At 50.6% G+C, this 21,426-nt stretch overlaps 1 protein-coding gene across 1 annotated transcript in view; it reads right to left on the minus strand.

The window, feature by feature from the left end:
* RAP1A (RAP1A, member of RAS oncogene family) overlaps window positions 1-20,133 on the minus strand; it is a 32,897-nt gene extending 12,764 nt beyond the window's left edge. The window contains exons 1-3 of the mRNA XM_033080075.1: window positions 20,000-20,133; window positions 5,761-5,830; window positions 2,427-2,510 (exon numbers count right to left, since the gene is read on the minus strand). Coding sequence (XP_032935966.1) covers window positions 2,427-2,483 — 57 coding nt within the window. The 5' untranslated portion in view covers window positions 2,484-2,510; window positions 5,761-5,830; window positions 20,000-20,133. The remainder of the gene's footprint in view (window positions 1-2,426; window positions 2,511-5,760; window positions 5,831-19,999) is intronic.
* Window positions 20,134-21,426: the final 1,293 nt, after the last annotated feature.

A 21,426-nucleotide genomic window follows, 5' to 3' on the forward strand; every position in this document is an offset into this window, starting at 1 on the left:
CAAATCTCAGCCCTTCCCACCAGCTGGGACCCTCCTGACACCCAGCTCTGTGCCCAAGGGAGAGCTCCTTGTCCCTTTTCACCCACAATAACCTGCAGTGAAACAGCTCAGCAGTGTCTGAAGATTTGGGTGATGCTTGTAAAACAAGGTGGTGCTCATTGAGAGCTCTCTTGAAAATCAACAATCACACCAAGTATCTTTTTCCAACTGAACCTTTCACAAGTTTTACACACAAATTCTGCAAGTTTGTGAGGAAAGTCTGAGGAGCCACAACTACCCCATTTCAAAACGGTTTTATATCACCAAATAATTGCATTTTACACTCTGATTAACAATGTCTCTACTTCTCCAGTATTTTCTTGTCACACTCAAAGCAGTCCCAGTGTGCCTGAGCACCAGATCTCAGGAGCAGCCCCAGATAGAGCCCAAGTGTTAGATCAGCAATAGCCCAGCAGCCAGAACTGGAGGCTCCAGGCTGTGCTCTGGGATCATTTCTGGATTTCAGCACGGTCAGGTGAGCACAGCTGCTCCCACAGAGGCCCAGAGAAGCTCTGTGCCCAACTCACACATGAGCACTGCCACATCTGGCCCCTGTTTGGGGGACTCAGCCTGGCTGGGGGATCTGACAAACCTGACAGGCATCACTCTCCAGCTCTGCTGGACTTCATTCTCATTTATTACAGGTGAAAAACAAGGAAAGGGAGAAGCTGCAGATCTGGGGGTGGTTTGGGGTTATGTGTACTTCCAAGACTTTTAGAGGTTTCTCTCTGTTGGGTTGTGCAGCCCAACTTTATTTTCCAGTGCTCTGTAAGACTTTGCACCACTGGGCACCCTTGTGATTTGTGTCACCCACTGCCACTCCAGAAGAGTTTCAGCCTCAGAATGGGATAGAACTGCTGCACAGGAAACAGAAGTTGCTAAACAACTGTGGCTTTGTAACTGTGGAGGTTTTGTGCTGCTCCACCACTGTTAGCAGCAGCAGCAGCTCTGGGCTGGCACAGAAGAGTTAAAACAAGGAGGAGGATCTGCAGGGGAACAACCCCACATTGTCATCTGCAGCAGGGCAAACAGAGCTGCACACGAACACCAGGCTCTTTGTTGCACAGGTCACTTTATACAGTTGGTAGAATGAAATTTAAAGTGACCCCCATATTATTCCAAATCCCACCTTGTAATCTCTTCTTGCTAATGCTTGTAAGTGCACAGACTCTTTGAAAGCTAAATATGATCCACCCCAGCTGCTAATTGGCACTCACTGTGTGCTCCTATGAACATAATGGATCCATGCTGCATATGAATCACAAATATGCTGATTTAGCACCCAGCCTGTCAGAAAGAATTCAACTTTTGTTTACCAGACTATTTGAATATTTGCATTTCAGCTGTTAAAAAGGTCAGCGATGGTGCTGACTCAGACTTCACATCACAAAGAAGGAAATTCAAGTAACTCAGATGCTGAGTAATTTTTATTTACAGCATACAACTAAGTGTCCCATTCCACCTAGTGAGTCTCTCAGTGTTACATATGAAAATTAAGATAATCAGGGAAGTGCTGGTGGAAAAAGCAAATACAGATTGCTTAAATTGCTGTGGAAGAACAGAGCTGGTAAAAAAATGACACCTTGTAAACATCTTGTAGTGATCAGGATGGGATTGCTGAAAGAATGCATCAAATTTGATGTACAGCTGAACAACCTCTCCTCCTGCTCAGTGGGATTCTGCAGGTGATTAGCAGGATTATCAGCTGGCTGCAGCAGCAGAACAAACACGGAGGCAGGACAGGAAAGGCTGCTCAGCCATTATCATGTCTGTGACAAGGAGCACTGCAGCTCCTTGCTGTTGATAACTTCACACTTGACCAGTTCTCTGCCTCTCTGCTGGAGAGAGCTGCTTGACTGGTGAGTGATAAATGGGTGACACAAGTCTCTCTCACAGTGCTCTGCTATCAACCCTGCTGTGTAAACCTCTCCTGAGGAACAAGACAGGCACTTAAGGAGAGCAAAGTGTCACCAGCCTGCTCCTCCCTCTCTGCACAGGCTGTAGGTGGATTCCCAGGGAGTTCTGAGCCCAGGTGCTCACTGGGGATGGAAACACTCAGCCCTGGAGGTGTGCAAGGCTGAACCCCCAATTCTGTGATTGATTCCAGCCAGGCTTCTCTTGCTGTGCCATGCTGGCTGGGGTTTAATACTCACACAGAAATTCAGGCACGTACAACACGACAGCCATGCAGGAAGCAGACATGACACACTAATTACCAGCAATTAATCACCTCTCCTAAACCATGACACCCCTCCACAGTGTCACAGTGGCTACATGGAAGTCCTGGCACGTGTTAGAAGCCACACAAATTCCCCAAAGCATCAGTAACCCAATCTGCAGTGAGGGAGGCAGGTTGGGCATGGTCAGGGCTGCTTCCCCAAACTCACCAGAGCAGACTTGCCCACACCTCCTGAACCAAGGACCACCAGCTTGTACTCACGCATGGTGTGGTCTGTCCAGAGAGCAACGACCTGCAGGGCACGAGAAAAGGCAGAGTTAAATCACAGAGCTGGGACTGTGTCCTGGAATCAGCAGTGAAAACACAGAGCTGGGACTGTGTCCTGAAATCAGCAGGGAAAACACAGAGCTGGGACTCTCCTGAAATCAGCAGTGAAAACAGAGATGAGACTCTCCTGAAATCAGCAGGGAAAACACAGAGCTGGGACTGTGTCCTGAAATCAGCAGTGAAAACACAGAGCTGGGAGTCTCCTGAAATCAGCAGGTAAAACACAGAGCTGGAACTCTGTCCTGACATCAGCAGTGAAAACAGAGCTGGGACTCTCCTGGAGCAGCAGCACTCCCCCTTCACCCAATCCTCCCGAGAATGAGAACACCTTTATCGACAGCTCTGGGTTTCATTTTTCCTGAGCACCAGGGTGACAAGGCCACTCCAACAGCCCCAGGTTGCAGGAAATGGCCAGAGCTGGGTCCTGGCAGTGCTCAGAGAGGAAGAGGAGGGACACACACAGGGACAAGCACAGAGCCTGTCCCAGCTGTGCTGGGCACCATGAGCTGTCACTGCCTGTCCTCCGCTTCCTCTGCATTCCATGGCACAAACCAGAGCATGGGACAAGAAAATTAGATCAGAAAGCAGCAAGTCAAGAGGTTTCCTTCTCCCCTCCACCCCCAGCAGGGAGGGATTTAGGTCAGTGCTTTCTCTCTGGAAAAGGTCAGGCCCAGCACACGGCTGCCAAGGCAGAGCTCTGCTCGCCCAGCACAGACTCTGCCTTTTTATGGAAATCTCACAACTCCCTCAAGCCACTACGCAGCACCAGAAAACTTCTCGTTCTCCTCGAGATTCCCTGACAAATAAGGCAAATGACAAAGCTGGTGATAAACACTTCCCAGGGTGTTTACATTAGCAGCCAGGCTGGGCTGTCCCAAACAATGAGCTCAGCACGAGTCCCCCTTCCGCAGGCTCGGCGCTTCCTTCCCAAGTAAGGCTGCACACGCAGGGCTGGGAGCTGGGCAGCCTCCCCTCCTCTGAGCACTCCAAACCAGGCTGCCACAGATTTATGGCCTCACTGGCCACAGCCTTTGAAAATAAAAACGCTTTCCAAGGAGTTTGATAGAGAAATGGATTGCCTTGTCAGCTGTGAACAAGCCCGTGAAGAACAGCGGTATTTTTATTTATTGTATTTTTAGCTTTGCAATGTGCACAACTCCCTGACAATCTGTGTCTCGAGTTCATGTCATCATTAAATTGGGACAGGTTCTCCTCTGTCATTTCGACTCCCAAGAGGAAGATGTGAAACAGAGTCAAGAGGAACCCAATGTGCTGCTGCTCCCCCACCAGTGCCAGCTGAACTGGGACCTGCTGCTCAGCAGGAGCTGGGAGCCTCCCCAGACATCCCATCCTCAGCTTCATGGGCTGCCTGTCACCCAAGTATGGGCCTAAACAAAACCTGAAAATCCCAGGTGCAGCTGGAGAGAAATACACCAATTTCTGTGTTAGGCTTAGCACAACTTTAAACTCGTTTTTAAGCCAGACTAACAGAAATAAAGGACTTGCCCGTGTGAGGCTCTCTGCAGTCACACAGCCAGGCTGCCCTTCCCTCAGCCAAGCCCTGGAGAGCGAGCAAGGCTCAAGCAACCAGTGCAGCCCATCATTTTAAGCACCTGAAGGAGGTTTTTCTTCCACTCTTGAAGCCCACGTGAGCTGCAGTTGCCTAACTGCAAATTGTGAAACCGAGTCAAACTGAAAGGGGTTTTCCAGAAGCTGCCTAAAAGCAGAGCAGGCAATGTCTGTGCACTCTAGGACATTGACAACAGTTCTGGCTGAATTCTGGGAACTGTAAGCTCTTCTGCTTCACCGTTTCCCTGAGAAGTAACATTCACTTCCTTTCTTTCAAAAATCATGATTTTGAATGGGAAGGAGAGGGGAATTCCAATTTAAAATTACTTTCCCCTTGATAATCACTAGAAATTGAAAGCTGATGCATTTTTTATAAAGCATAAATGCAACTTATTGATCCAGTTTGTCTTAATTTTCCTACAGTCCCACAGTCAGTTCCACTGAAGAAAGCCCAGAAAGCAATCAAGCTAAGGGTTAAATTTAGCTGTGAACTATTTCACCTCTTATTTATAGTAGAAAATACTTGTGGGAAAGTTTAAGCTGGGAGCAGTACAAGACCAACTTCTCATTCCTTCTCTACAGTATTTGCTGATTTTTTTTTCAGGTGCAACAGGAAACCAGATCCTGAAAGGCACGAGCCTTATTTCTGTAAACCCCACATGCCTTAATTATCTTGTAGCTCTTTCACAAGTATGTTAATGTTATCTGTTTATACAACATGAATAGAGTGCTCAAGAAATTACTATGCTGCATCCCAGCCAACTTTTCATTTGGCAACTGCTGAAGCCCACCTAAATACAGTCAGACACAGCAGCATTCATTTCCATCCAGAGCTCTCTGCAGCAGTCACATGCTGCGAAGCAACGGCTCCATTTCCAAATGGAATTAAATTATGGCTGTTAAGTGTTCCTTCAGAGTCAAGAGAGGAGCATGGTCGCTAAAGGGCACAAGAAAAATTCACTGGAAATGTTGTGAAACTGGTCCCATTAGCTCTGAATGCTGTGGTGCAGAACTCAAGCAAAAGCTGAGTGTGTGTCCCTGCTCCTGGCTCCCTCAGCAGGGCAGGCACAGGGCACTGAGCTCGAGTCTGAGCCCAGCACTGCCCTGAGCTGCAGCTCCTGGGCATTCCAGCACTGCCCAAAGCACCTGAAACACCCACAGGGCAATAAATCAGTGTTGTTCCATCTGTAATCACAGGAAAACTGCTGCTACACTGACACATGGGAATCCACCTGTGTGTGAATTCTGTAACGGGAACATCTCTGGCACCAGCACTGCCCAGGAAGAGGCAGAAAGGGGCACTCATCCACCCACAGCCTCAGCTCCTTCCTGACAGAAAAATGAAGGGCTCTGCAGAACCCCCAGGGTATTTCCCCAGCAGCTGGGCAGAGGCTGGGGGAGGTGGTGGGGACAAGGGCTGAGGCCCTTCAGGACAGAAACCTGATGTAAAATCCAGCTGCTTCTGTTACAAAAGTTTCAGCAGCTCAAGAAGTTTATAATTTGGGTGGTGAGGAGCGAGAAGCATGAACCAAAATAAGCAAACACAGCACTGAGAGAGTGAGTAAGAACTTCACTTATCAACTACCCACCCCAATGTTCACAGAAATTGCATTTAAAATATGATGAGAACACTAAAAAACTCTTACCTTGGCATAAAAGATCTCTCATCAGTGTTAGCAGCTCTACTGAAGGTTCTTCCAGGCTCCCCACAAGGAACTGAAAAAAAGAAGAAACAAAAAAAGAGTCAATCGTTTTTCAAGTTTCAGCACTTGCAAAGCATCTGTGCAGTGCTTAAGCCAAACCACCCTGCTCCTGTGGAGTTCTCCTCCCTAGAATACTCCAAGCAAGACTTCACTTAGAAAAGACACACTCAAGCTAACCATGTTTGAGGTTGCATCAAGTTCACAAATAATTTTAGAAGATGAAAGCTTAGTAGAGAAAGTACTACCAGGAACACAGCAGAAAGATTTAGAGCAGCCCCATGTCCTGATGATGTTACAGGGGAAACCATCACTCATCTGCTCCCAGGCAGCACTGCCATGCTAAAATCCAGTGCAGCACCCACAAAGCACAATTATTCCAGGAATCCACCAGGTTTGTGCAGGGGTGCAGGAATGAGATAAGCTTTTCCAACCCAAACCGTTCTGGGATTCTGTGACAGTCCTGGAGAGCAGAACAAGTCTCAGCAGCACATCCCCTGCCCCAGGAACTGCTGGCTCCCTGGCCAAGAGCTCCAGAAGCTCTAACAAACGCTCTAAGCATTTCCAGTGTCCCAGTCCTTTGCTCAGTAACCCTGAACAGCAGCAGCACTGAGAGCTCAGACAGAAATCACAGCACTGGCTGCACCCTGCTGCTCTGACAGGCAAAGGCTCCTGTCTTTTATAGGTTCAGCACTTTATCTGTGCTTTTCAAGGGATAAAAAAAAGAATCAATTGTTCCTCTGGAATCATAGGAAGTTTAAACGAAAATCTAGTATGTTGGTTTTTTGAAAATGTTTCTTTTTAGCCGCTCTGGAGTCACCTTGGAGTCACAGTCTGTTTCCAAACAGATAACGGAAGCTCTCATAATCCTTGTCAAATATTTTTCCAAGTATAAGAGAAAGTGAGTATAGAGGGAGGGATGGATGGGATATTGGGCAGGAATTGTTCCTGTGAGGGTGCCAGAGCAGCTGTGGCTGCCCCTGGATCCCTGGCAGTGCCCAAGGCCAGGCTGGACATTGGGACACTGGGAGGTGTCCCTGCCCTGCCAGGGGTGGCTCTGGGGGGGCTCTGAGCTCCCTTCCAGCCCAAAGCATTCCCTGATTTGTCGTGAAGGTGCTGCCAGTGCCAGCCCCAGCACTGCAGGCAGACCATGGCTCAGCAGCACTTCCAGCCAAAAGCACAGCCTGAGTTTAAATGAGGGTGAGAGAACAGGAACAGAAAGAAGTGAGGCACAGAAAGGAGCAGCACAGAAACCACAGCAGCAGTTCCTAGAGTCAGGGGGAGGTGGCCTCTCGAGGTGCACAGCCAGCCTGGGGGTTCTGCTCTCTGCTCTACCCCAGGAAGATGCTCTGGGATAGAGGAAGCTGTCCCTGGCTGAGAGGAGAGAGGCAGGGAGCAGGGACCACTCACCTGGCTTTAGGGAGGGAAAAAAGAGAGCAACTCCTTGCTTGCTCATCACTCACACCTCCCTTTCTGTGATTTTCACCAGCAGAATCAGGAATATTGAACGTTTCCAGGGGAAAAGCGCTGTCAGCACCGTGCACATTTGGGAGAGGAGCACAGATGGCTCTGAACTCCAGCACCTCCACCCCAGGCTGCCCGTGCCACTCCTGTGGCCGTGCCCTTCCCATTTCCCAAATGAGAGGCAGATTCTTGGGATGCTGCAGCCACACGTCCTGGTTATTTTTATCCTGGCAGTTAAATACTGAATCGTGGCTACTATAAACAAACCTGTTTAATTTTCAACTTGTAAATGTTCTCCGTGCCAGTTTTTTTCAGTTACTATAAACTAGGCCATGGAAAGGGGTGGATTTTCTTTTTTTAAAGTGTCAACCAAACATTGCTCAACACTTCACCAAAATCCCTCCATTACTCAGAGCCATGTTGGCAAAACAAACCCAAACGCAGCACTTCTGCAGGGGGAAGATTTACAGCGATCAAAACCACACTTAAACTGACAGATTCCCTCCACAGCCAAAAAAGAGAATCCAAACAAACACAGAGAATGATGCAGCAGCACAGGCTGGAATGACCAGGGCAAGGATGTCCCCTTGGCCTGGAGCAGCCCAGGCACTGCCCCAGGACAGCTCCACTCAGCACCTGCTCCCTCATTTGTTCTACACCATCTTCAGGGATATTCCATTACTCAATGAAGCTGAAAGCACATGAAATACTTCCCTAAAGCTTTCAAGCTGTCATCAATCACACAATGGTTACAGGAGCCCTGGGATGTGCATCCCAAATGAAAGGGAGGGCTGGAAATCCCAGAGCCCATCAGCAGGTACCTGAACAGCTGCAGCAAACACTGTCACACATTATTACCCTGTCAGTCAGCTAGAGTCTGTTCCATTAACAAAAGCCACGCCATGGACTCACTTGTTCACAAACCTTCTCCAGTGCAGTCACACTCCTGGCTTCAGGGCACAGGGAAAACCTCCTCCACCTCCCTGAGGCCACCAGCACCAGAAAAATGAGAGCACAGAGAAAAACAAGAGACTAAAAGACCAGACTAAGCAGAAAGCAGGAGTTCAGTGTGACTTCAAAAGTACAGTTTGACAAACTTCCGTTCCCAGACTCTGCATTTCATTATCACTGTGGTATCTGACACCAAAGTGTGTTTTAGATATTCACATTACATAAGAGGGAACATGTTATAATTTGTGCCAGGAATCTCAGCCTCATTTTTGCAATTTTAACACCAAAATCATTGTCATTTCCACTGAGTGCTTTCAGCATCACATCAAATACCAATCAAGGCAACAAATGTGTAATTAGCTATGCACGAGCCTGCTGTAGATGAGTCACGACCCCACTGTGGTGCATTCCTGATGCTGGAACACACACACTGTCCCTTCTCCAAATCATCACTAATCCAAGTCTAAATATATTTTCCTTTTGTTTTCCAGGTAACAAATAACCCCCCAAAAGACACAGCAAGAAGCGCACACAGAAAATAAAGCTGGTGACAGGTCAAAAAAGCAAACAGGTGTGTGAGAACACAGGAGAACAACTCTGGCCAGAGGTGCTATCTGAAGAGTTCCATCACAGAAGGCAGGAGCAGCCTTCAAATCTTTTCCCATCCATTCCCAAAAGCTCAGGGCCCAGCGTGTGCTCCTCAGAGCCACATCCCCATCACCACTTTCTGCATCACTCCGTGTTCCTGGGCCAGGGCCAAGGCCACAAAGGCCTGGGCAAAGAGTAAAGTCCAGCAGCAACAGAGCCCTTCCAACTCAGTGTTGTGCTGAGCTGGAGCTTCCAGTAAATTAACTGCAGCCCACACAAACAGGGCAGAGACACCAACTGCTTGGAAAACAGCAATAATTCTGTCATTGGAAATAGTCATTTTGTGCACAAACACCCTGGGATTGATCCTCCTCAGCCTGGAATCTTTTGTGCAACCAGCTTCAGGCTGAACCTGCAATTTCACATAACACAGTGTTAAGTTCTATGGAGGTGCCTGCCTAATTATTCATTGGAAATTGTTTTGCTGTAGAAGCTCTCCAGGCAAGGAACAAGGGCTCTGGGCAGCAAAGCCTGCCATGCTGAAATGGCTAATTTATGTTTTGTCCTATTGGTCTGCACTTGCAGCAAGTTGCTAGGGACATGTGCCAGCCAGACAAAGGCAGGGGAAAGGAAGCCAGCAGCACAACTCGGAGACCAACACACTCTGCATCCCCAAATTAGAACAAAGCTCTACGTCAGGGCTGGAGCTGGCAGCCTCCCCTCCGGCCGGACTGCGGCACTCGGCACAGTGACACCGAGCCTGAGCTGCGGGCAGGGACAGGGCAGGGACAGGGACAGGGGACACGGGCAGGGACAGGGGCAGGGACAGGGGACATGGGCAGGGACAGGGGACACAGGCAGGGACAGGGGCAGGGACAGGGACAGGGGACACGGGCAGGGACAGGGGACACAGGCAGGGACAGGGCAGGGACAGGGACAGGGGACACGGGCAGGGACAGGGCAGGGACAGGGACAGGGGACACGGGCAGGGACAGGGGCAGGGGCAGGGACAGGGACAGGGCAGGGACAGGGACAGGGGACACGGGCAGGGACAGGGGACACGGGCAGGGACAGGAGACAAGGGTAGGGACAGGGATGGGGTACGGGCAGGGGACACGGGCAGGGACAGGGGCAGGGACAGGGACAGGGGCAGGGACAGGGCAGGGGACATGGGCAGGGACAGGGGCAGGGGCAGGGACAGGGGACACGGGCAGGGACAGGGGACACTGGCAGGACGTGACCCCTCAGCTCAGCACACCCCCCCAGGACACGGGCAGGGACATGGACAGGGGACACGGGCAGGACATGACCCCTCAGCTCAGCACACACCTCCCCAGGACACTCCACTCAATCACGAATTTCTGAAACCCTCTGGTAGGAGGGACTGTGAGCTCACAGCCCTCCCAAGCCACACCACAGCCACATTCACCATTTCTCCTTTTCCCATCTGGCCCTGCTGGAGTAGTTCAGCAGAGACCATTCACAGGAGCTCTCCACAGCTTTTTTTGGAAGAAAAACTGAAAAAGCCACTTCCTTTCCCCCTTCCTCATCAGCCAAAGGTGTAAACATGAAAGGGCACGGCCACAGACACAGCAGCCGTGCAGGGCACTTCCTCCATTTGCTGCCTATCACATCCACAACTTGCCACGGACTTTTAAACCCCATAAAGTTTTTCATTCCTCTCCATTTCCTTTAGTGGAAAAAATACCCTGACCTTTTATAAAACAGATTAAATTCTAAACAGACCCGAGGAGGCTCAATCAGAGCACAAGACCAACTCCATTCTACTTGGTAGGAATAACTTGCTTTGCTGATAGTAGCTTGGCAACGCTCGCCACTATTCTTCCTGGTTTATATAATTAAGAGTAAATAAGTGACATGAGGTAGATAGATTACCACTGAAATTTCACCTTGCACTTTAATGATTTCATTTCTGCAGTATTAGTGACCAGACATTGCTCATAAAGCCCAGTTTGAGCTTACTTGGTCTCCAGCATAAAAAATTTAATGGAGAGACGAAGCTTGCAGGTCACTAAGGGTTGTGTGAAACTCCTCAGTAAAAGTGGAGAGGTTTGAACTGCTCTTCCCATGTATTTCAAACTAACTTTGGGTAGGTTGGGATTAGGTATTGGGAAGGAAGGCTTTACTCCAAGGGCTTGGGGCCCTGGGATCCCTGGAAGGGTTCAAGGCCAGGCTGGAGCACCCGGGACAGGGGAAGGTGCCCCTGCCCATGCCAGGGGGTGGCACTGGATCACCTTTAAGGTCCTTCCAACCCAAACCATGCCCTGACTCTAGGATTTACACCCACCAGTGATAAATCCTCACACTGATACCAAGCCTCCAAACATGGGACACATCCCAGCTCTTCAGGAGACCGGGCTAAGTCACAGATTCCAGGAAAGACTGAGATTCCTGAAAGGTGCCTGGCACAGCTGCAGCAGCCCGTGTGTGAGCGTGTTTGTGCACTGCATGTGAGCGTGCAGCCCGTTCTAAAGGTCAGCTCTGCATGTGCAGCCCAGAGATTGCCACTTGCCTGGTGTGTGGCAGCCACAAGCAAACCCCTCCCGTTCCCTCCGCTCATTAAACGCCTCTCTGAACAACCATCCCCAGAATGAAAAGCCCCACTGACCATATGGCCACTTATTAATACTACATTTGTTTATCAGTTTAAATAAACCCCCTACAGCAATGAGTATCCATGTAATGAGGACTTAAACACAGCCCACAACGGATGTGTTTTAGCACTGCCAAGTGGGACTGCACCTCCTGAAAGCTTTTCATGGCAGATTTCAAGGCTTGATAGGAGCCTGAATAGCAATAAGTGCACAGAATGAACTTCAAATAGAGGGGAAAGTAACAGTTTCATTGCGTTTCGTAAAGAAATTAAGTTATTTAATGTGGTGCTTAATCCTCCAGTATTTAGCTCAGCCCTTTAATGCTGCTTCCTGGAACCTTGGGGCAGAGTGGGGGTGGAAACTGAATTTTCTTCTGCAGCGAAAATGAAACTTTCCTGTGTGTGAAGGTTTTAACTGAAGGAATATTCAGAGAGTTATTAACACTTCAGTACCAGAGCGAGTGCTCCGAGGCCAGCAGGGCTCTCACCAAACCCCTGCCAGAGCTGGCCTCTGCACCAGGGCTTCTCTGAAGTTTTTTAATCCTCCTGAACCTGCTTAAAAGGGCAGAACTCCTTTGACAATTCATCCTGGAATTTCCTTTCTGGTGAATAAAAGGTGGCATTAAAGGAAACAGCGCTGATAGTTTAATCAGTTTTATACGAGCCAGTTCAGTATTTATAGGTCAAGCTTGATTACAACCAAAATAGACAATTCCAGAGCTGCCTTTAAACAGCAGCAAGGCCAGGGCAGCTGGAGCCCTGCTGGCAGGACAGGGGCTGGCCTGGGCTCACATAAATAAGGGAGGAACATCCTCCTGTGAGCAGCCCTGGCACCCCCAGCCCTGGCCCTGCACCCCTCCAGTGCCACTCACAGCAACAGAAAATGCCTTGCTTCCAGCAGGTGTCTTTGAAATGGTACGAGGTAGGGCAAAAGGAAAAAAAGCATCTCTCCCACGTTAGTATGTAAATTTGTCACACAGCCTGGGGACAGGCGGTTCTGCACTCAGAGCAGGACCTGAGAACACAGCACACTTCATTTCAGTGTTAATTGTCATCTCCCTCAATTTCTGTGCCTTGCCTGTGGTCAGGACACCTTCCCACCAAAGTTAAAACTCCCTGTAAAAAAAATCTGGAGTAAATCTGCAAATACAGATTTAAACATATCAAATACATCAGCCCAACCCATGCCCTCAGCACAGTACCACCACCACCGGTTTTAAAAAGTTCCTAAATCTATTTCAGCTTCTGCCATAGAGATGCAGTGGACGTGAAGCTGGTATGAAAGGACAAGAGAAGTTACAGCTCTGCAGACACAACTTCATTCTTCTGACACCTGCTAAGCCACCCAGCCCGAGTCTGCTCTGCTGCTAAATGGATTTTGTGTTTATGACAAGGGTTTGGGCAAACAGCAAACAGTTCATTCAACAGAGGCTGCAAAGCACTGAAATTACAGAGAAAAGCACAAGACCCACTTTCTCAGAATCACACCACCCAGGAAAGTGCCCTGGAGCATTACAACATCTGTTTGATCATTTCAAATGGCATTCCTGAAAAAGCTCTGACTGCATTCTAGTGATCAATACTCCAATGCAGTGTATTCACTAAACAAGGCAAAGCCATAACAATACTGTAACCTCCACAACTTCGTAAGTGATCTGATGAGTTAAAAGCCCTCAATGCATAAATATTTCATGAGAAAGGCTGTCTGGAACCACTTCAGTCGGTATCTTTAATCTTAATGTTATTTTCAGCTACAATTAGTGTTATAATCTAAAGCAGAAAGCAACAGTTGGCTAAATTTATTTCATTTTCATCCATATTTACTTCATAAATCCATCAGGATTTCTGCTCTTCAGAGCTGACACCCAGAACCTGTTACTCAGCACAGGACTAACAAACACATCAAATCCCAGGGTAAAGCAAGATGTGCTGGAATGAGGCTGTTACACAAAAAAAGAATTGCGCCAGAAAGAGCCTTACCCAGTGAACTATGAGTTACTTTTAACCATCATGTGGTGAGTGGAATATAAAAAGATGTTATTCTGCATGTCAGCTGTCTGTAATGAAAGTTTTCCTCTTCTCAGCTGCCCCTCCCTACAACTCCAAGTTTATTTGCATGAGAGAAAAGAATATTGCACAAAAATCCAACATAAAAGGCACTGCAAGCAATGCATGCAGCTGAGTGCTCCTCCCACGGCCAACGTGCTTTCCACATTAAGGGTCTATTTATTTCCAGCTGAAACTGTGAGAAATGCCTGATTGCAGCTGGAATTGTGAGAAATGCCTGATTGCAGCTGGAATTGTGAGAAATGCCTGATTCCACCCAGATCCCTGCCTTGGACAGGAACCTGCAGCAGCCCCAGCCAGCGATGCTCAGACCCATCCCGAGCAGGCTGCACTGCCCTCAGCTCACACGCAATACCCTGATTTAAACATGACAACTTCACATTTTTTCAGTATTACAACACTGCAGAACACGACATCATTGAATCCAACAAATATCTCGACTAAAAAAAACCCCAAAACATTCCAGCCAGCCTCGAATCTGCAGTCACTGACAAGTGAAATGCAAGTGTCTGTTTTCCTGCAATGCTCCAGCAAGCAGCAGTTATGCAACCCAGCCCACTGACAAACATGCTCCCAGTTGCAGCACATTCCCAAAAAGCAGGGTTTTGACAAAGCAACAATCACCTATTACAGAAATGCTCATCCTGCTCGTTATTTCTGAGCACATTTTGCCTCACTGAAGAGATGAATAAAGATTTGTTTCAGCCCCAACACAGCCACTGCTGTGGGCACATCCAGGCCTCTTGCTTCAGTGCCCCAGATGGATTTCAGCGTTTTCCATCTTATCAATATTCAAAATAAATAACAAACCACAATGCCTCGGGCCACCTGCTCAACAGGACTGCCCCTGCCTGACTCCCCATACTTTAAGTTAAACAAAGTCCAAGAGGTGAAAGAGCCAAGACAATCACCTGCAGCCACGGGCTGTGAGCAGCCCTGGAGATCCTTTTCAGCTCTGTGTCCTGTCACCTGCTTCTTCTTGTGCAGGGTCAGACTTCCCCCTCAGACTGATGATTTTGTTCACCAAAAGAAAGCAACCAACAGTTTTCACAGCATACCAAGTCTGCTTCTGTCAGCATCTGGATTTCTCAAGTGAGAAAAACCCCAAGTGTGCCTTAGCTGGGCTGAGGTGAAGCGAGGCAGCTGCAGTGGAAGTGCCTGGTCAGGTAGAGCAGGTATTTCCCAACTGCCAATACCTGCCCGAGCACTCGCAGCAGGGAGCAGAGCACACATCAAAACATCCCAGCTCCGTCTTCATGTGGCCAGCTCGGGTTCAGCAGAGCCACCCGACCTGCTCCAGCGGCTGACACGGTGAGAAGGAGCCCCAGCCCTGCCCTGGGCTCTGCTGCCACAGGAGAACCACACACAGGCAGCTCTGAGCTCACCTTCAGCAGGTGTGCTGCCTGCCAGCACAGCCTGCCAACACACTGTTCCAGACCCCCAAACATCAGGAGATCCGCACGAGGGACGGGTTCTGGAGTCCCATTTCCTCCCAAAGGATCCTCCCACAGCACTGCCTGCAATTTCAGTTTAAACACAGCATTTCTGAGCAGGACTGCAACACTCAGTGGTTCCTCCTGCAGCACCACCCTTCTTCCCACAGCCTCCTCATTTTAATACTGTTAAATGGATTATTCTACACAACCTTAATTATTGCAGTATTTGCAAGGGAAGAAGTGAACTCTCAGTAACCAGTTCCTGTCCCTCTGCAGATCAAAACTTGTTTCACAGCAAACCTGGGAGTGAAATGGCACCAGAGTGCAGCACAAAATGCTTCAGTGTAAAAGCTGGGTACCAAGAGCTGAGCAGGCCCAGGTGTGCCCTGACTGATGCTCTGCTGTCACTGGGTCCCTTTTTCTTCCGAGGGGAGCTCAGAAAACAGGCATTAATTAACCAAATTATGCTATCACAGGAAATAACAGGAAGCTTCTGATAATGAGCCATTTAGCTCGGAAGGGTTTCAGTCAGACATGTCAAACCAGCTCACAGAGGATGTCAACACTCAGCAGCACCAAGCACAGCCAGCTGAAAAATAACCACAGAGACCCTCAGTTTGTTACAACAGAAAGGCAGCTCGATGGAGCTCTCATAAATGCAGGCTGCTCCTTGCAAATAACAACCTGGTACCTCTGAGGACAGAGACCAAATGTCACCTGTTTGGTGCAATTCTGGCAGCCAGAACGAGCCCCAGGTCACGCTCTTCCCACTGTCACAGGCAAAACAGAGTCACCACATCAGCCCTGCTGCAGCTCAGGGTGAAGGACACTGCCCTGGGTCAGCTCCTTGTTCTCCCAACTCCTTCCCTCCACCAGCAGTGGGACTGGCACAATCCAATGTATTTTCATCACGCCTACCTTAATTTTCTCTCTTCTGTTCAACAGGTCTTCACCTAACCAACACTGATGGTTTTCTTCACTCTAATATTCATGCTGGAAACTGAACTGCATCAGTTGGATTCCCACTTGGCTCTTGTTTCCAAGAGTTTCGGGATGCTCAACAATAAAAGTCCAGCAAGGGGAGATCAGAGCTCAGCCTCTGCCTTGCCTTCCTCACCTCATGGGGGGTGAGTAACTCACTGCTGCTCTGAGCCACGGGGAAATTCCTACCCACAAAACCTGGGCCTCCCTCCTGCCATCCATCACCTGCTCAGGGAGCACTGGCACAAACTCATCTTCACAACCTGATGCTCTATTTCACCATTTCCACTAACTGAAACCTCCTGAGCTTGATTCTGCCTTCCAGGACCTGCAGGGAGCCCATGGAAGGAGGGAGAGGAACCATTTAATCTCACACGAGTTTTAACATCTGAGCAAGACAGGCTGGACCAAGTATGAGAGCTCAGCAAGATGAACAGTTCTTTCAGAAACTCTGGGACATCCTTACTTATCTCTGCCATTAGGTGTCACGTTTCCAGCAGCAGCAACTTTCCTAAAGTGCAAGCACAAATGCCTACAGCAAAATCTGACCCTGGGATTTAGAACCACCCTTTTAAGAAGACTCTTCCATTCAATTTCTGTTTCATTTCCAATTAATTTCTATTTCATTTCCAATTCATTTCTGTTTAATTTCCAATTAGCTACTAAATAAAACAGTAAAAGAAAATCAGTAACTACTTCAAAGCTCAACATAAAATGAATCGAGGCTATACTTTAACCACCATCCTCACTACCTCATCTTCAAAAAATAACCCAACAACCCCTCCAAATCAAGGCCAAAAATCCAAACACCACCCTAGGACTTGACCAAGTTTCAAAAGTCATCTCTCCCTTGAATCTGCTTCTGTTAAATAACAAAGTTATGAGAAGTGATTGATGTTCAACATTAATGTGGCTCATTAGAAATTGAAAGAAAGTGATAAAATAGGAAGTCTCCCATACTACCCTAAAACCCAAAAGTTTTGACCAGGATCCACAGCCAGAGCCAGCTGAGCTGATTTTGGCAAGGTTGGAAGTAACACTGGATCAAGGATAATTCTGAACTTCAAACAGCTACACATAAAAAACACTTCAAATATAAAGCCTAAAGGTTTGAACTTATATATGTTCAAAAGATTCACTTTGTTTTCTCTAGGAAAAAGGATAACATGTTCCTGTTGTCAGAGCATTAGGATTCCTCTTGAGGACGATTTTTTAAGCCTGCAAAGTTGCACAGAAGCAATCTGTTCTCTAAACACTGAGCACAAGTTCAAAGTGCCACCGAGTGCGCTGCGCACGTGCAGGGTACAAGAAAAAGCACTGCAATATAAAGTACAAACAAATGCTTGGAGTTGTTTATGCCCAGCACGATGATTCAATATACAATTAAAACTTTAATGTTCAAGTACATCCACATGCTACACTCCTGCCATTTAATTACTTTTCAGTTTTTTTTAAGAACAGCACTCAGACTGGCTGAGCAGCCACGAAATGTATCGCTAATAACCTCTGTCTGTACATCTGCAGCTTATGGTCTCCAACATAAACTGTCCCCATGCTCTGTGTAAACACCAGGCTCCAAATAACAGCATTAACCTGTCCCTGTTGTGCTGTGCAAGGCAGCCCGTTTGGCAGGGGATGCTCTCAAAACCTCCAGCAAAGCTACTTACCTCAAAGCAGGCAGGCCAGAGCCAGCGCACGTGATGGAGGCAGCTCGGCTCCCCGCGGGTGACAGCGCGCTGTGACACCCCAGGCTGGGCTGGCACCCAGCCCTGCTCGGCCCCACGGCTCCTGGGCATCCCCACAGCAGCTGGGAGCTGGGCCTGCCCCGGAGGGGACAGCTCTGCGCCCTGACGGGAGCTGAGGAACGCAAACGCCGCGCATGAAAACAGATTATTTTTAGAAGCGGTGCGAGCACAGCACTTCCTGCCGGCTCCACCTTGAAGAACGACAGACGCTCTGTCACCCTCCATTCCAAACCCAGCATTTCACAACTTCTGCTACCTGCCACAACACAGAGAGGCAAGGGACAATCTGCCGAGAATGGCAAGTGACAATTCCCCAGCTTGTGACTTGGCACTAAGAACTGCTGTTGGAATATGTCGCCAGTCTTCAGTCACGTCAATAAATCGATGCCTTTTCTCCTGCCACAGCGATGAACAGAACATTAAATGTTTTTATTTATGACACTGATTTTCTCCATAGCAACCGGATGTGAACATGGCATTCCCGGCGTAATGAAGTCACTATAGCAACGTGATAATGATGTCAGAATAATCAGCATTTCATACTTGTGAAATACATCGCCTCTGTGAATTCACAAAGTTGCAGAGACCACAAAAGCAAGAGTGCTCCATCTGGAACTTCCCTTTAACTCTCCTGGTTTTGGATAACTTCTCATTACAGGCACAGAGCTTTGCTAACACGCCATTCTCTGTTTCTCCAAGCTTCCTCCATTACTTCCTGAAAGTCTCACAAATTCCCACATTAAAACCCTTTCAGATCCGAGGATCCGCTACACCAGGGAGAATTACTGACACACCACTTCAGCAGGAAAAAAGCAATGGCACAAATCACAACAGTGAAACACTTCACAGCAGACAGGCACTGTCAGCTGAACAGCCGCTCTCCTAACTCTTCAGATAATCTGATGTCTCTTTACGGGGAGCAACACAACTACTCAGAGAGAATTACAACACAAATTACACAGTGCCGATACAATACTCCGAAGGCAGACAGGCGTTTTCAAGTCAAACAACTATTTTAAGAAATATTATCTCCCCTGTTAAGCTACTGAAAGGAAAAAACCCAGAGTTTTCATGGTTTGCCCTTCCTGTTCACGGCTCTTTCCAAGCTGTAGCAAATCAAGACCCAGTTCCAGCTCTGTGTCAGCCAGAATGGACTCTGTGTCCAAACCCCAACCCTCGCACTGAGGCAGCTTCACAGGAATCCCTGCACCAAACCCACACGTTCTGCACCTCTAATATCGCAAGCAAAGTCACCAATTAACGAGAAGTATCGAAACACCAAAGTTTCCTGACGCACAGAGAATCGTTTCTCTTTAGAGCAACTGAAGGAAGTGCAAGAAACCTTTTCAGAGCTGAGGTGGTCTGAGACAACGAGTCTTTGGGAGTGGAGGATGAGGATGGGCCAGAGGATGAGGATGGGCTGGAAGATGAGGATGGGCCGGAGGATGAGGATGGGCTGGAGGATAAGGATGGGCCGGAGGATGAGGATGGGCTGGAGGATAAGGATGGGCCGGAGGATGAGGATGGGCTGGAAGATGAGGATGGGCTGGAGGATGAGGATGGGCCAGTCCGTGGCTCCTCGTGGCTCACGGGGGGCTCCCCTTGGGCTTGTCCCACCTGCCCAAACCTCCTGCAAACCATCCGGGCTGGGGAAGCGGAGCGGCTCGTGGAGCCTGTCCCGTGTCCTGCCATCCCCTGTGCCCCGTCCTGCCATCCCTTGTCCTGCCATCCCCTGTCCCCTGTCCTGCCATCTCCCTGTCCCCTGTCCTGCCATCTCCCTGTCCCTTGTCCTGCCATCCCCTGTCCCCTGTCCTGCCATCTCCCTGTCCCTTGTCCTGCCATGTCCCCGTGCCACCGCACCCCCCGTGCCTCCAGCCTCGCTGTCCCTTTCCCCGTTGCTCCTGGGGCCCCGCAGCAGCCCCTGCGCCCCTCGGCACGGCGGGGAGTAGCGAGCAGCCCCGCGCACCCCTGACCCCGCCAGCACCGCAAGAATTCCGCGGACCCGGCTGGCACAGCCCGGCTGGCACAGCCCGCCCGGTGCCGCTCAAGATGGATGTGGATGTCCGGCGGGGCAGCACGGACCGGCCGGGGCCGGGGCAGGACGAGAACGGGCCCGGGGCCGGGCCGAGCCGCCTCCCCCTCGCTGCCGGCCGGGCCGCGGGCAGGGAGCGCCCGGCGCGGCCCCGCTGACACCGCCCGGCCCCGCCGGACTCCGGGCCGGCCCCTGCCCCGCTCCGCCCGCCCCGCGGCCTCGCCAGGCCCCGCCGGGACAGCCGGACCCGCCGCTCCCCCCGCAGCTCCCCCGGCCCGGCCCCGGCCCCGCCGCGCTCCCCGCTCACCGCCGCCCCCGGGCCGCCCCCGCCGCCGCTCGGCTCCCCCGGAGCGGGCTCGGGGCTCGGGGCTCAGGGCTCGGGCTCGGCTCCTGCCGCTGCCGCTGTACAGCTCTGCGCGGCGGCGGCGCCGCGTCCGCTCCGCCCTGCGCGACCGCGGCCCGGGGAGGAGCCAGCGGCGGGCGGGGACGGACGGGCCCGGCAAAAGTTCCGGGAGGGCCGGGGCAGGTGTGGGTCCGGTCTGTGTGGGGAGTGTGTGCGACAGGGTTCGGTCTGTGTGGGGAGTGTGTGCGACAGGGTCCGGTGTGTGTGGGCAGTGTGTGTCCAGCGGGGTCTGATCCATGTGGGCAGTGTGTGTCCAGCAGGGTCCGGTCTGTGTGGGGAGTGTGTGTCCAGCAGGGTCTGATCCATGTGGGCAGTGTGTGTTCAGCAGGGTCTGGGCTGTGTGGGCAGTGTGTGTTCGACAGGGTCCGGTCCATGTGGGCAGTGTGTGTCCAGCGGGGTCTGATCCATGTGGGCAGTGTGTGTCCAGCAGGGTCCGGTCTGTGTGGGCAGTGTGTGTCCGACAGGGTCCGGTCTGTGTGGGCAGTGTGTGTCCAGCAGGGTCTGATCCATGTGGGCAGTGTGTGTCCAGCAGGGTCCGGTCTGTGTGGGGAATGTGTGTCCAGCAGGGTCCGGTCCATGTGGGCAGTGTGTGTCCAGCAGGGTCTGGGCTGTGTGGGCAGTGTGTGTCCAGCAGGGTCCGGTCCATGTGGGCAGTGTGTGTCCAGCAGGGTCCGGTCCATGTGGGCAGTGTGTGTCCAGCAGGGTCCGGTCCATGTGGGCAGTGTGTGTCCAGCAGGGTCCGGTCTGTGTGGGCAGTGTGTGTCCAGCAGGGTCTGATCCATGTGGGCAGTGTGTGTCCAGCAGGGTCCGGTGTGTGTGGGCAGTCTGTGTCCAGCAGGGTCTGACCCATGTGGGCAGTGTGTGTCCAGCAGGGTCCGGTCTGTGTGGGCAGTGTGTGTCCAGCAGGGTCCGGTCTGTGTGGGCAGTGTGTGTCCAGCAGGGTCCGGTCTGTGTGGGCAGTGTGTGTCCAGCAGGGTCTGATCCATGTGGGCAGTGTGTGTCCAGCAGGGTCCGATCTATGTGTCCAGCGGGGCCGGGTCCCTCTGCAGCGGCTCCAGGGACGGAGCCGAGCGGGGAAGGGGCTGCAGCTCCAGGAGCGGCTGGGAAGGGGCTCAGCCTGGAGAAAAGGGGGATCAGGGGGAATTCCTGGCTCTGCACAGCTCCCTGACGGGAGGGACAGCCGGGGGGATTTGGGATCTGCTCCCAGGGAACAGGGACAGGAGGAGAGGGAGCGGGCTCAGGCCGGGCCAGGGCAGGCTCAGGGCTGGAATTTCCCCATGGAAAGGGTGGACAGCGAGCAGTGAGTGGGCTGAGGGTGTTTCCGTGCGGAG

Source organism: Catharus ustulatus, chromosome 25, assembly GCF_009819885.2.
Source record: "Catharus ustulatus isolate bCatUst1 chromosome 25, bCatUst1.pri.v2, whole genome shotgun sequence".
Taxonomy (NCBI): domain Eukaryota; kingdom Metazoa; phylum Chordata; class Aves; order Passeriformes; family Turdidae; genus Catharus; species Catharus ustulatus.